This window comes from Phallusia mammillata, chromosome 6 (genome assembly GCF_965637545.1).
Source record: "Phallusia mammillata chromosome 6, kaPhaMamm4.hap1.1, whole genome shotgun sequence".
NCBI classification, from domain to species: Eukaryota; Metazoa; Chordata; class Ascidiacea; order Phlebobranchia; family Ascidiidae; genus Phallusia; species Phallusia mammillata.
In genome coordinates, this window is record NC_137257.1 from 17,568,699 (window position 1) to 17,584,875 (window position 16,177).

Below are 16,177 nucleotides of genomic sequence, written 5' to 3' on the forward strand. Positions count from 1 at the left end.
ATAAAAAAAACGACAGCATTATAGCATAAGTTTTGAAAATGGTTACATTCGGTTACTTGTTTCGAATAAAATATTTTTTTTTAGTTTTCGAAATATATGCTTAAAATTCTTTGTTCGTATTATTCAGCCAATCCGCCCATTACGTCAACCGAAAATTATTTAGAAAAAGGAAGAGGAACGAAACACGCGCCAACTTTACAAGAACCGAAGAAAGCACAAATATTAAAAACAGTTTTTTTTTTTTTTAAATAGCCCACTAATTTAGATTTACCTCTATTTTATTTTAGTGTATAACTTTTTCAAATAAAAAACTAAAGCTAAAAAGTACGTTTTGATTTGAAATTGTAATTACCAAAAATCGTTTCACGCTAAATCTAAAGTGGTTGGTAAATCACAAGTCGTACAAAAACAAAGAATAGAAAAGTTTACAAAATTATTGTTATAAATTGAATCTATTTTGAGATTTTGAACAACGAAAATTTTGTTCAAAATCTCATGTTTGCTTACTTACCTTACTAAGACGTATGACCGATTGATTCATCGGATACATCGTTTACTATATATTAAGTTTACTTCTGCTTGATCGCTATGTGAAATAGTTAATTTTTTTACTGAAACATGGTGAGTTTTCGAGACAATTTCCTTTTATAGCCACAAACCAGTCTTTCCGGCGGGGGAATCCCCTCATGGTGCTTGATTTCTGGTGGCTTTTGGTTCCTAAGCGAAGTTGCGCAATGGTTTTGTCCCCTTTATTAAAAAGCAGGCTATCCAATAGTGGTGAAACGGTTTGTAATGTGCCTATTGTGAGTTATGTTTGGATATTGCGCAAATCGGTCGAGGAGAACATATCCCCATCTTTTATCACATATTTTCTCTTGTTGTTTCTCTTTCGAACCAAATGTGCGCGATAGGTTGTAAATTTTGTCTACAATGCTACGTAGCAGTGCTTCCCAAACCAATAGTGTGTGCGTTTAAAAGCGATTTTCAACCTCGGTTTAACCATATTCGCTTAATTCAGGTCTTCGCCCAAATCGGACAAAACTTAAGGTACGAAACGAATGACTTGTAAAGTGGCAAGGTTTTAACTAACCGGCCTCGGTTATTTCGAATTTCCGCCTAATCCGGACATTTTTTCAAACGGGCCCGGATAAACCCTTCACTTTCTACAGCCATTTTCTTTTATGTTTTAGAGAAGTCGACGAACAGTGGCCCCTGTCGAAACAATGCACAATTCAACCTAGATGCCATGTGCATAACCAAGTAGAACTAGAAGGTGAGGGTGCACCATAGCTGATGAATATAAAAGTTCCAATTTAAAAGTGGCCAGTAATGCACCTATTTTATACCGTTGCTTTGAAGCCTAAATTATTGCTGCTAATTTCAGAATATAGTTTTTTGGTTCATGTTTTTGATACAAATGAGGGCCTGTTATGACTCGTGTTCGCGGGGGTCAGAAAATGTCTCGCACCATTTTCTTTATTCTTCAGGGCCCTATTAATAACTGTATGTATTACCTTTTTAGCTGTAGCATGCTTATGTGGCAAAAACATGTCGGTCACAAAAATAGACCCAATGATGACTATAAGGTTATTATATATCATGTACCAAACAGTTGATTTTCTGACAGTTTTTTGGCCGGGGAAGATGAAAGCACTGCTCAATAAGGGGATATTCAAAGGTTTTATATTGTAGCAATAAAAAGATACTTCAATTTCTTTATACTTCAATTAGAGTTGACTTTTTACCACCCCTCTTTACTAAGTGGAATATTTTCCCATCAAAATTCGAAATTGCATCCAATGCCAGTTGATACTAAGTTAACAAAAAGGCGATAAAGAAAAAAGTGCTACTAACTTTACAGACACACAAAAACACGAAGAATGCACATTAATGGTACAACTGTTCACTTTTTTTGAACAGCCAAGAGCGCAAATAAACTAATATTGTATGAGAAGCTATTCCAAAGAAATGCTCAAGTAAGACAAATGCTGATTTACTAATGGGAAGCTAAAAAAACCCACTGTGTTGCTAATCACAATGCAAATATGAAGCAACATAGATTAAGTTCTACAAAACATTAGTAAAATCCAATAGTCTAGGTATTTTGCCACCAAGAGAGCATAATAAACAAAAAAGGAAAATATGTAGCATATAAGACATTGGATAAAATGCAGGTGCAGATAAAACTTGCAAGAGTAAAAATGAACATGTTATAGTGGCTGTATTCTCAGGAATTAGTAGAATTCGTTGATGAGTCTGTTGCATATTTTAGTGTCCATTCTCTGGCTTTTTTGTTGTACAGTTCTCGATTCTGTTTAAACTCAATAGCAATCTCTGGGACAAGTGGATGGTCAGGATTTGGGTCAGTCAAAAGCGATGCAATTGACAAAAGCACTGGAAAAGGTTTAATAAATAAAAAAGAAAACATTTGCACATTAATACAAAACTCAAAATACAAAACTTATCTACTTATCTAGAAATAATACAATATTTGACAAAAATGTTGAGTTCGCAAACACTATTTCTTATAGCAGTCTTTTCTTTCTTATTTTGCAACAGCCTAAAGATAGATAAACATTTCGTGGTAACCAGTAACGAACACACAAGCACAACCATATAATTTTGCTGGTCTCTTTGATGACATATTATGCAATTTTAGCAAGATTACTTTAGTGACATTACTAATGGTTACAAAAGTGATAACACCTAAAAACACAAAAAGCACAAGGGTGCTATGAAATAAAATGGGGCAAATATGACTTAGATATGAAGGTTGTTTTTAAGCAACTTTATATTTTGAAGCAGGAGCATATATTTTGAAATGGTATTTAAAGAAGCATATTTTTCAGTTACCTTTAGATACAGTAAGGGCTGGTGACCATTTGGAAAGCAAAATGTCCAGACAAACATTTCCGTTGGTGTTAATATTTGGATGATAAATTTTGGTGGTGAAATTAACCTATAAATGTAATTGTTTTTTTATTTATATTTGTTGTTCAAGTAATTTAAAACGAATTCAGTTGACAGAAAAAATCGAAGCAAAAACTTGTTGAAAACAAACATGTCCAAAACTTAGTTAGACAGGACTAAAAACACTAAACACTTGCAAACTTTGGGCAGTCGAATTTTGCATTTTTGGTAGTTATACTATGTACTTGGTTTACATAGCTTATTAAAGGTTGGCTCAAAACCATAAAATATACACCAACACAAATATTGTTACCTTTAAAGGTTTGAATGGGTAATCAATTGGAAATTCTATCTTGAGGAAAAAAACTCCCCCTTGAAATGGGCTATCATCCTGAAAGCAAACAAATAATAGAAAACAAAAATTACGTAAACAACATTTTGTATTTCCACATGAACAATCTGTGTGAATGGCTGATGTTAAAATGCAGAAATCAAGGAAACATAAGTAAACCAGGTTTAGTATTAACTCTGCAAAAAAGTTATTACTCAAACACAAACAAACTAAATTTCAGTTGTGTCACTTGGGTAAACGCTTTGGTCAAATCTGCTTGTATTAATAAACAAACACCAGGTTATAGCATATGCAAAATATGTTTTATGCTTACTGGTCCAGTGATACTTGCTTTCCAGTGAAACACTGCAAATAAAAAAAGAACAACTTTAACTTTTTGTACTTCTTTTCACAAATGAAACCTGGGAAATACTGCAGTTGTTCTGTTTTTATGCAATACTGCTGGAAATGTATTTACAATAGTCCTAACACTAAACCAAAAGCTACAAACCTTAAAGCAGTATATACAGAATTTTTAGTTGGGTTGCACTAACTATGAGTTTCCTCGCAGTAAAAAAAGGTTACCCGAAGTATTATGAGTTTCGCCACATTAAAACAGGTTACCTGCAGTATTTACAATTTTGTCTCACTTTCCCCATCTAAGTGCATTACTCACAGTAATCAAAGTACCTAGTGGACCAAGAAAACCTCAAAGGCGTCGCACCATTGGTACAAAACACTGCATGTTAGTACGCATTTGAGAATAAAAGCCTAAAACAAGATACCGGAGACCAGATTAACATCTCATTTAATTAGTACCATCACATTGCAAATTCTTTGTCCATGTTACATACTTGTTCTATTGGTAAACAAATATTGTGTGTGTTTTAGCTGACACTTACAGTCGTCTCCGATTGGTCCAGCAGAGCAAAGTGCTGGGGGGTCATTCTGTATTTCTCTGCACTCCTGAAACAGGTTTTAAACGTATATTTATCGCATGAACATACTAACATTGAACAATAAAACTTTTAATGGTGTTGAACTTACTTTGTTTATTCTTTTCATTGCCATTTTTAACGAATGCAATGTCAATTGAGTTTCCAGCACAATTTTCTGAAACACACCATAAAACTATATGAGCATGAAATGTATACTATTAACCAAACAGGACAGATAACAAAACATGCTTTCTTATCAGGAAGTTAAAGCAAACCGAAACCATATTCCCTATTGTTTCCAACTTCCCATTTGATCACAATTCACAATGCGACGGCGTGGTTCGAAAAGTAACCGTACCCACAGAAGCACCATTTTTCTAACATACAATTTTGTGCGAAGTGTTTTATGTCATGATATGTTACGAAACGTTTTACAAAGAAAAAGGTGGCAATTTTTTGGTTTTGCTAAGCAAACCCCCTATGTAAAAGTATTCACAACAAAACTCGCTTTGATAAAAAGTTGTCGTTTCCAACAAGGTTTACTTCCAACCACAGACACTACTTAACTTTTAGAAACCCAAATTGTCAAACCAGTTACGCCAAATCACGTTTTTTGACAAAATCGCTCAGGACATGCCACTTAACTAGAAAATTAAAACCGAACAAGCTTCGTAAAAAATATTTGGGTTCTTTCGAAAAAGCCACCTGGGACTGTGCAAAAGGGAAAGCCCCCTGTGGGAAAATATCACCTACCGTAACAATAATTACTCAAATATTGAATGGCGAAATCTTCAATGCTTTTCATTTAGTTTCCACTTAATGGTGAAATAAGCTCAAAAAAAGTTGAACTCACATAGTTGTAAGGTTTGTTTTACCACTTGTCATGCCACCAAGCAGCTGAAGCCTAAAAAGTGGCTAATGTTTGTATAAAATGAGCAAATTTGACAGTAATTGTTTACAGGATTAACCTTTTGCAAGTTCAAGGCTCGCCAAACTTTGTAACACGACGTATCTTTACATTTGCACCGAATGTTTAAAATTGGTTTAAAAGACATTTACCTTTAAGAAACAAACCTTTAGTCTTCTTGTTTGTCGCTAAAATAGCAGTCTTACCGTAGGCTCATTTCGATCTTCGCAGCAAAGAGCGTCAAAATTCAATGAATGTTTTCTTTATTTTGACAAGAAGCAGATTACAACGACACTAGCACAGTTTGATGAAAGAAAAATTAGCAGCAGATGGGATTTGGTATAGTTTTTAGTAAAAAAAAGTTGACAAAGGTGGTTAGTGCAACTAGTTTAACTGCAAAAAGAAAGGTGAAAAGGGCAGACTCCCAAATCGTCAAGCCGAAATAAACACTTTTGAAAAAGGAAAAACACCATTTTGGTTAGTTTAACATCTTGATAATCTTCAACGTATATATTTACGCTGTTAGCCATGTGGCCTTCAAATTTGGCTTAGTGCTGCATTTAAATGAATTTTTCCGTCCATGTTTTTTCCAGCAACTTTTTTTAGAACGAATTTAACCATTTGCCCAAATATTTAAGCACAGAAAAACAGAAATTTGGCGGTAAAATCACAACATCGCAAGCACAGTCTACAAGAAACCATACATTCTCACATAACAAAAAATAAATAACTGCACACAGATAATGGTTAACTGCAAAAATAATAACAGTGACAAACCACAAAAATCGTAACACTGAAGAATTAGAGGTACACATAGCTGTTAGGTAAATAGTGGTAATATGGCAGTATATAGATTTTGATCGTTGATCTTGCACAGTAAACGGATTTATACAACATATATACACATTCAATTGGAACATTATCGGCAAAATACAGGTTAAGATTGATTTTGTTTAAAATAATACAGCAAACGATGAGATAAGATGTTGTTTTAAAATACTAATCGGTTTAAATCGGAAATAAAGTATTTTTTTAAATAAATGCTAGTTACGTTGTATGCTAAGTTTTTTTGGCTTGTGCGGAAAAAAAGAGAAAAATTGAGCAAAATAAAACAGTGCTTTTACAGGAAAGAGGTACAATAAGTAGCACATTTTAGTTATGTTCAAAACCCCAAATTTGTAATTTGCGCTATAGAGCATAAGAAAAAAAACGACACATTTTATGTGTTGCTGTTTATGTTATGGCTGCTGTCCTAAAAGTGAAGCTAAAAACTATCGACAACATGAATCCGACAACATAGAAAAACAGTTATACGAGTTATATAATAACTTGCAATCAAATACAATAGTTTTTCCTCAAAGAAAAAATGGAAACTTCTGTTGATAGTACACCGCATTTGACATGATATGTCACAAACCGCCTGACGTCACATAAACGTGGTGATGACGTCACGATGACGTGTGTCGTCGGTCAGAGTTCAGCACCGGTACCTACAGAAAGAAAGTTAGTTTGATAAACCCACAGTAAGAAAAAAGTAAACAAAAAACACGGATGTTTCAGTACAGTATGCAATTGGCGTTGAATTGGCTGTGTACACTGTACACGTGCAGCAATGGTCCCAAACTTGTATTACTAAAATTTTCTTTTGTGGTTTCTTGCGATCCCTAAGGTGCATAATTTCTGTTTAGTTGCATCTTTGTCTAAAAAGTTTTCGAAAATTTGTTTTTTTTGAAAATTGCTAAGCCAGTTTGGAACTGTTTAGTCAAAAAATCAAACAGATATTGTTCGCGGGTTTAAATCACTAACAGTCAGACCACAATCAACAGTGAGCTGCCAAATAACGTATTACATCACAAAGAAAGTACATCACTTTCAAGTTAAAGAAAGTTGTCCTGAAATTATTATTACTATGCAACAGTTCAATGGATTGAGAAACAAAACGACGTACAGAACTAAGTTAGGAAGAAGGTGTCCTTGTCACAAAAACAGGCGATCTAACTTTAGTTTGCGACCTATAGTTGGGGAAATGCTAATCCATAGCACATCAAATTGAGCATGTAGTTGTGATAAAAAATGCTATTTACACGTTCACAAAGACCGCACTATGTCTACTTCACGAAATGAACACAGTTTGTGTATTTGCTTGTGTGCAGTTCTGGCCAACAACAAATTTTTCCAACACTATTTAAATCAAAGTCAAACGCAGTGAAATAACCTAGATTAGGACAGTGGGCTTTGACAACCAATATACGATCGATTAGCAATATCAGCAAAGATAAGAAAGGCCCCTGCCACGACGGAAGCAATCAAGCAATTTGTTTTCTTGTCCGTAATTGGCAATTCTCCTTGGAATCGATTTCAACCGATGACAGATGCATAAAATAAAGCCAGTGTAATAAAAGGCACCGACGCTTGTTCGTCATATCAACATTTCTTTATTATTTTTGTTATGAAATAAGAGGCATTTTGCTTAAATAAGACACTAATGATGCTGGTATTGTGATATATATATATATATATACACAGTAAACCTCGGTTAATCCGGACCTTCGCCCATTTTGGACAAAACTTGAGGCACACATGATTAGTAACGTGTTGAGGCTTGACGTAATTGACATCGGTTAACCAGTATCTTCGCCTAATCCGGACAAAATGTTTGGTCCAAACGAGTCGCCAAGGTTTAATGTATGACATATGCTGTTTTTCATAAATTTAAACAACATACATAAGGCTCATTATATCGTCTTCATCAATCAAGCAACGAGCTGGAAAATTTTATTTTAAAGTCTAATCAACAAGAATTGTATTAAAATGAAACAAGATTTTTTAGTATTTTTGATTTTATGAACTACACTACCGTACAAATGTTTGCTGTTGGTTAATTGGGGACGTAACTTTTTTGTTTTTGGAATTTTTGACAGTTTCTTGTTGGCAACCTAAATAGGAACAACGTAACATAGATTTACTGACCACAGCTTTTGAGGTTTATGGATTTTGAACTTATATGTATTAAACCGGCGTCCCATTACATTACACCAGTGGTTCCCAAACTTTTTCATATTTTTTTCAAAACGGTCCCTTTGCCAGTATTTCGAGGGCTCGCGGTCCTTAAGCCTAAATCTGTATTTCATAAAAACGAAAGTTGATTCCAGGATTTTAGCTGGTTATGCAAAATTGCGCAAAAAAATCATCCAAAGACAGCTTGTGACATCACAGACAAGACAAAAAGCATTACGATTGTGCGCGAACAATTGCATTTTTGATAGTTGTCATACAATAAAGGCTATTGTTTAGCAATGGAGACAGTCGATTTTTAATTCTACTTTGATTTAAACTTATTTAGAGGCACAAACTGAAAATTATAGAATTACTTCAACCGCTTCGCGGTCCCCCCAAAATTGCCTCACGGACCCCTAAAGGACCGCGGACCCCAGTTTGGGAACCGCTGCATTACACCGTTGAAAAAGATGGGAACAAAAACTAAACAGGCTATAACTTTCAAACCTATTGATAAACTTGTTTCTGTTATTAATTGCAGTGATGGGTAATCGATTTATACATGATCAGCGTCTTACTAGGTTCAATACCGATTAAATGAAGACTAGGGTCCCTTGCGCATTGATTTAATTCCATTAGGGGCAACGTTGATCTTGATAATCAAAACCAAAACAAATTGGGACTTGCAAAAGGATTACAATGCCAAGTTTGAAAAAAATCAAAACTATGTTTTAATGACGGGAACAAATATGTAAAAACAAACAATCATGAAACTACATGTTAGCCATAATCTTTTTTTCATGAAAGTATTCTTAAATAAGTATTTGGTGAACTTTTAAACTTGAGAATGTAACTCATAGGGTAGCAACATGAATTATATTAATGTAATTTAATCTTGACTATTTCAGTGCATTGCAAAACTCCATTTGCGCAAAAGTTCAAACTAGTTTTCAACTAGCTGCGTGAATCATAAAACGACTGAACAATTTTCCACGCTTTCCCTGATGTTACCATTAGTCAGATCGTCAGATTATAAATGAGATTGAACCATACTTGGAAGAATTCCGATAGACGAAGGGATTACGAAAATTTTATCCCATTTGAAATGCATGAATAATTAAATACCCTTATGCATCGACATCGAAACGTGTTTGATCATGATTGCGTTTCACCTTAATACGATGTTACCCATGGGAGCTGGACATTGCCAATTTTACATGAAACATTAAACATCAGGCATGGTAATTTTTCAGCGCAAACCCTAACCCAGTGGTCTGAAACTTTTGCCAAGTCGTGGTCAAAGCCAATATGTATCAAACAAGGTCTCAGCGGGCCTAATTTTCCATTTCGATTTTTCTCAATGTTTATGGTGTTGTTAAAACTTCAAGTACGTTTGATCCAATTATCTTCTTATTTAGCTATTGATTATTTCTTAAGAAAGTAGCGACAGGTCGAAATGAAAAACACAAAATAACTTTCATGATAGCAAGCACAAATGTGCTCAAAGGATAGTTTTATATAGATAGGTAATATATACTAGATCAGTGTTTCCCAACCTATGGGCCGCGACCCAAAGTTGGGTCGCCTGAACATTCTGTTGGGTCGCTTGTTTTTGTGACAATTAGAGCATCTACTTTTTGACGCCTCGTACCGTTGTTTTTATATTTCCCAGGGTTTTAAATTGTTGCCCAATAATAACTTCAACTTGTGGTGATAATGATTAAAACTGTTTGTGACGTCATAAAGTGATGTGTTAGCTCACAGTTGAGCGTTGTCTGGCTAATATTGCTTCGATTCAGCTCCAAGTTCGGGCTGAATGGAAATGTTTAGTCGTACAAAACAACAGTGTTTGCTCGTTATAAGGTTATTGATTTGCTAAACTGGCGTAGTAATTTTCAAAAAGCTTTCCTATAATTTACAGACAAAATACAACTAAAATAGCATGACCATGGGTCGCGAGAAATCACTAAACAAAATTTTGGTATGTATTTGGGTCGCGTTAAAAAAAGGTTGGGAACCACTGTACTAGATGATTAAGTGTGGTAGGCTTGATTTAAACCTCTGGTCGTTGATTGCTCAAGTTAGGCTTACACTATGCTGCTAGGTTGTAAACTTTAATAAATGTAAAGACACAATTAAAGTTTCGATGTTCGGAAAAACAACCATAAAGGTATATGTAAAAATAAAATCTTGGTTTGGTCAGTCTGTAATGTGTGTAGCTTGCAAATGTAGGTGTCGATATAATAAACGAAATTTAAAAAAATAACCAATTTTCTACGCCTCTAATGATGTAAGCATTAGTCAGTTTGTCCGATTATAAACCAGAATAAACCGTACTTTTGAAAAGTGCTGATGCCCAGTAGCAAAAAGTACGGAATTTGTTTTTATAATACATGAATACTAAATACTCCTACGCATCGAAATCAAAACGTGTTTAATCATGGTTGCCTTTCACTTTTATCCACCCTATTCAAACTGTATTGGATGTATTTAACTTCAGAAAAATTCTAAACAAGAGACTTTTTTGGGTAATCGCACTGCTTGGAACGGACATAACGCCTAATAAGATTTCCGATAATGTTAAAGCAGAATTGTAAGTCGGGTCGGGTTTCGGGCTGGTATTTTCCTGAAAGTTGGTCCCCTTACAATCCTGTGGTGGGATTGATGGTAAATCTCGTGTTACTTACTTCAACAATAGAAGTCACATCAGGCACGTGGTACTGCAGGAGGCATAGAATGGCGTTTTTGATCGCCTTGGTTGCTTGTTGATTCGATAGACAAGTGCCAATTAGGTAAACATACGTCTCGCCTGTTTTCCTAACAAACTCCTACAAAAGGAAATAAAATTTTGTATTCATTTATTGAATAGTGAAATTGAAACATACACACAAGTGCAAGTCCAAAACTAACGACGTTTCATTAACATACGCACCAAAACCTACTAAATATATTGCTTTATTGTTGATAAATCCAAAACACCATGACCAAACAGAGTTGTAATTCAGGTCGGGTTCAAGCTTAAATTTAAACAAAAAGTGCTAAATTCGGACTTTGCACTCGGCATAATATGTGAAAAAAAATCGGTTTTAAACTAGTACTTGTTGATTATAACCGGGCTAGGAGCACTGTTTTGGGCACGCTTACAATAATGTATCAAAATTATTTCTCGATGTGTTTTTCTATTGCGGAAGACACAGTTAAAGCAATGATTAAAATAAGACTTTTTAATGTTATACCTTAAATATAACATCTCCTCCTTCTTCTTGCACTGCTGGTCTCAATCTTCTGTTAATCAGGTCATCGAGGACAGCATCGGTTTCGTCTGATAAAGGTTCACAAACGCATTCACCTGCCACAAAACAATCAGTTATTAAAGTTACTAAGCTTTTAGCAAGAAAAACAGCGTTTAGATGTAATTTGTTGTGGCGTCAAAAAAGGTCGAAACACAGCTTCTGGATTTTTATTTCATTTTTTTAGTTGGTTCTTTAGTTGGATACCTTGGACTACAGTTGCAATCGGATACAAACGAAAAGGCAACAGATGATTAATTGTTATACGCTTGTTGTCTTTTTTTGACGACAAGAAGCGCAAGTGAGGAAATCAGTGGCGTATGCAATTTCGAATGTTATTTATTTAATGTTTTTATATAACGGATGAGCCGGTCACAATTCGGGGCTAGCGCTCTACCAACCGAGCTACATCGGCTCAGCGGTGAGCATATCGAAAGTCGAATCACAAACACATAAGTGTGCCATGATCGCTTGTCTGCATGAACGCTTTAGTGCTGATCCCAATGATGAATTTATGTTCATCTTAACTTTATTTTTCACTAATTATTTTCCTTTTTTAGAGGGATTGTTGAGGCTCTTGGTTCGTTCAAAACCTCTTCAGGGTTTCACCAAAGTGAAACAAGTGCCGATATTCCGCTATATCAATTAAATTAAACAAGCTTTTTTCTATAGTTTTCACATACACCCATAGTAAAACACATACGATTTCTACAAATAAAATTTATTAAGTCACACTGATAACTATTGCATTTTTTGGTAATTTCGTGACAATACGTTGAGCTTCCGCTGTAAGCACCAGACCCGTGCTACCAGACACGGCTAATGATTTTACGAAGGACAACGCAGACCGAGATTAACACAAGGCAAGGCAATCACATTTGGAGGTCGTAAGATCAATACGTATGGTGGATAAATGACGGACGACATCGATTGGTCAAAAGACATCACATGATTAACGTTAAAGGTCATGAGGGAAAATAACGTGCAAGTTTTGTTCAACTGAGAATGGAAAATGTTGACCAAGTAACAGTATGAGTTAATGTATTTACATGGAATATATATATCGCCTAACTGGCGTCTTTAGTTCCTTATTCAAATATAATCAAGTTTTGTTTAACTAACATTTGGTCTGATCTCGTTGTACATTCAAAAGGATTTTTGAAATTTCTATATGGCAGAAAAGATTGTGTTGAAATTTGTTTTTTTTTACTTGATGTTACATTTGCATTTATGTTTACAAAAGTGATACGTACATTTTATCTGTTTAAACATGCAGGGTTTACTTTAATAACATAGGATTCACAAGACTAAATGTGTAATAATAACTGTTTTACGTGTCAAACATTTGGCTTTATGACTATGCACTTATTGTCCAAACAGTCAATGGACATGTTTGTAACTGAAAACATTTCTGGGTTCCAGACACTTTCATGTGGACTAAATAAAACTGATCAACTGTAAATACTGCAGCTGGAAATCACAAAAATATAATGTACTTCATACATAAATGTTTTGTGTATAACTATGTCTGTCAGACAAGGATGTTAATCAATTATTCAGCATGCCAGTGACAGAACTTGCTATCTCTAATAACAAAGGCTGGGAAAATGTACATGCTTACAATTTTAACCACCTGAATTTAAAAATGTTTGTAGCCTTTGTATGTGTGATGTGATTGTAGTCAGAACACTACTGTTTCTGTTTCTATGACCATTACGTGCAAGCCTTACATCTCACCGAGCACCCTTTGGATTTTAATTCACAGAACATTACCTTGTAAATTGTGAAAATGAATTCGCTTTGGTCCATATTCAGGCATTACTTGCAAGTCACTTGAAAAGAACTCAATAAGTGTGGCTAAAATCAGAGGTTTTAATGTTGTCCAGCTCACCGATGAATCTTCAGGACATTTCTACAAAAAATTGACACTTATCATACGTTTCATAGACACACATGTACATTCACAATATTGTTAAACAGTCTGACACTTTTTGGACTGTGTTTAAACAAGATGACAGCAAACAACGTACCAATGGGATATTCCACTTTGGCGAATTGTGGTTTTGACTGATTAAAATGAGTTATAATCCCTTGAGGTTTTACCAACAAAGCTACTTAAAGTTAAATAATCTTTATTTGTTTTGACACTGAATTGGATTTGACGGTGCCTTTTTATCTTTGTCATCACAACTCTAATAGAACATTTGGTAGCATATATATATTTTCACTAAAGAAAATTATTTAGTTGAAAAGATTTTGTGTTCTAAACTTCTGAGAATGATTTAACTTAAAGTGGGTGACTTGTTGGAAAAACCTCATGCATCTTTATTATGACCAAAAAATTAATAATGGTCTGAATAATGACAAAAGTACTGTATTGAGACTAACGGACAGTGAAGGTCTTAGGTAAGCCATGAAGAGATTGGCAGTTGGAGTTGGGACAACAAGACTTGGAAGGGAGCTTAACAAGATTAATTATTCATGAAAGCATAATGAGTCTACTGCAGTGGGCCAATGTGACAAAAACGAAATCCATGTAACAACTGGCAGAAAGACATGCTTCTAAATCTAAACTGACAAGTTAAATTAACCTGAAAAAGATGAAAAAAATATGTTTATTACTGGTATTGCTTACTATAATCATTGAGTTCATAAACACTGTCAAAACTTTAAAACACCAACCTTGTAAAAAATCTTACCCTCGGTTTAACTAATTTAGTTTTAAAGTTTGTGGAAAACACCTGTTTTTGACCAAACAAGATGCAAATATGAAAAGGTCATGATATTTTTTAGCAAATAATGTATCTACTTTGCTGATATAATAACACTGCATCTATGCATTTAAAAATCTTAACTGTAGAAACAGATTTAGAGTATCTTAGTTTTCAACGTTATCTTAGTTTGTGTTGTGTTCAGTTATATTAAATAAAGATGCCAATGTCACTATCATTTATTAACTTTACCTTAATTTTAATGCAATCAGTTGTAAGTGTGATTTTTGAAATGCCTTTCAGTTTCATAATTTGCCTGCAAAAGAACACATTTTTAAAATGTCAAACTATCAGGTATAATTTTGTAAGTTGCTTTGTATTTTTTTAAATATAGCACATATATATATAATTGTTATTACAAAATCAATCCAATAGTACTTAAAATGAAACATTCCATAAACCTAAAATGCTTAGAGGTCTTCAAATGTTATCATCAAAGAAACAAAATAATGCACATTTCAAACACAAACCTTGCCAGTGGTGAAAACAAACAGAGAGACTTTGATGAAAACTTAATCTTAGATTGACTTTTGGTAAGAACATGTGAATTTGGGTAGAAACGCATGACATCTTTTTTGTGGCCAGTTGAAACCTCAATATTAATTTCTGAAGCTGCACAAACCACACATAATTTTCAACAGCAAATTCAAGACTAATTATAGTTGTATAGTCAATATCAATATCTTTTTATGAATATGAAAAGTTTAGATTACTGAAAAAACACCTTACCATTTCGTATCACCACCTGTCCTGGCCTTGCCACAACAATTCTGTTTCCAATGTGAAAAGAGGGAGGTACAAATGATTTCACTGGTGTAGCCATGTCAAATGGAATGTGACCAAAACTTGTGCATTGCAAAAACATCGACAAAACACCCAATTTTGGATTTACTTCATCGTGGTTGTGGATTAAAAGTTTTACCCTGCACAAAAAAGTTTCCAAATTAACTGTAAATTTAAAACACTACATGCAGATCTGTTTATAAATTAAATGAGCAAAGTAATAACCCAAATAAACAAAACGGATCAAGTGTTTGTGTTTAGACCTGAGTATAATGCAAAATGTAAAAATAATTCGCTCTTAAAACTGGAAAGTTATGCATTACAGAATTCATTAGATTTTTTGAAAGCAAATGATTTAGTTTTTGTAAAGAATTGCTAGCTCATTTACACATCCAAATTGGGATAGCAAATTTTAAAATTGAAGATATTGCATTTGCTATGACCTACTATATTATTCAGGTGGTACCAAAAGTTACAAAAAGTCAAGAAAAAAACCTTTAACATTTTACCTTTCTTCTTTGCGAGGCTGATGAAGCATAGGAGAACAAAATAACGAATTCATAAATCTCCACTGGTTGAACATAATCCAAGTGGAAATCACGGAAAACAAGCCATTTATTACAATAACAAGTATTCTTAAACTATATCTAATTCAAAGAACTTTCGTTTCTGTACTGCACAAAAGATTTATTAAACACCACCTAATTTTAAGTTTACAAGTACAATTTTTCACCTTTTTAACAATAATTAGGTTTACTAGTTCGAGTAGACAAATACATATTGATTCTAAACTTTTGTTGAGACTGCAAGAGCAATAAAGTCAACAAGCTCTTAGAGGAATAAAATAATCCGGGACATTCCCCAGCACCACAGAAATAATATAAAATCTAAACAAAAATATATTTGTCCAATCATAGTGCACTGTGCTCTATGGTCCGATAAATATGTTCTTCAAATTAACAAAAATAAACTTTTGAGTTTTATTTAAATTTTGAATTTGGGCTCCAACAATCAAGTTTTTCTTTTTTTCAAAACACAACAGAAAAATTGTTTCGCCAAATGGCCAAACTACCGTAGTTAGCGCAAATGTTATGACTTAGCAAGGTTTTTGTTTATATTTATGTCACGGTTACTTGTGTTTCCCCAGCGGAATTTAATTGGTTACGCTAGATTAAAAACAACAACTGTTTAACGAGAAAAAATAAAAATTATTCAGCGGATTTGCAAACCAACACCAGTTGTAGACCCAT

The 16,177-nt window shown here is 34.1% G+C and overlaps 2 protein-coding genes across 2 annotated transcripts; both read right to left on the reverse strand.

Moving 5' to 3' along the window:
* Positions 1–1,661: 1,661 nt before the first annotated feature.
* LOC145233592 (ubiquitin-conjugating enzyme E2 D4-like) lies at positions 1,662–4,393 on the reverse strand. Its single transcript, XM_080098346.1, has 6 exons — positions 4,289–4,393; positions 4,144–4,207; positions 3,576–3,607; positions 3,224–3,301; positions 2,854–2,959; positions 1,662–2,394 (listed from the first exon to the last, which is right to left on the reverse strand). The coding sequence occupies exons 1-6, from the start codon at positions 4,310–4,312 to the stop codon at positions 2,228–2,230; spliced, it is 471 nt and encodes a 156-aa protein (XP_079954472.1). The 5' UTR covers positions 4,313–4,393; the 3' UTR covers positions 1,662–2,227.
* A 939-nt stretch (positions 4,394–5,332) lies between these two features.
* LOC145233475 (NFU1 iron-sulfur cluster scaffold homolog, mitochondrial-like) lies at positions 5,333–15,597 on the reverse strand. Its single transcript, XM_080098201.1, has 8 exons — positions 15,437–15,597; positions 14,874–15,067; positions 14,615–14,756; positions 14,337–14,400; positions 13,147–13,285; positions 11,320–11,432; positions 10,771–10,911; positions 5,333–6,576 (listed from the first exon to the last, which is right to left on the reverse strand). Exons 1-8 carry the CDS (start codon positions 15,508–15,510, stop codon positions 6,535–6,537), a joined length of 909 nt encoding a protein of 302 aa, XP_079954327.1. The 5' UTR covers positions 15,511–15,597; the 3' UTR covers positions 5,333–6,534.
* Positions 15,598–16,177: the final 580 nt, after the last annotated feature.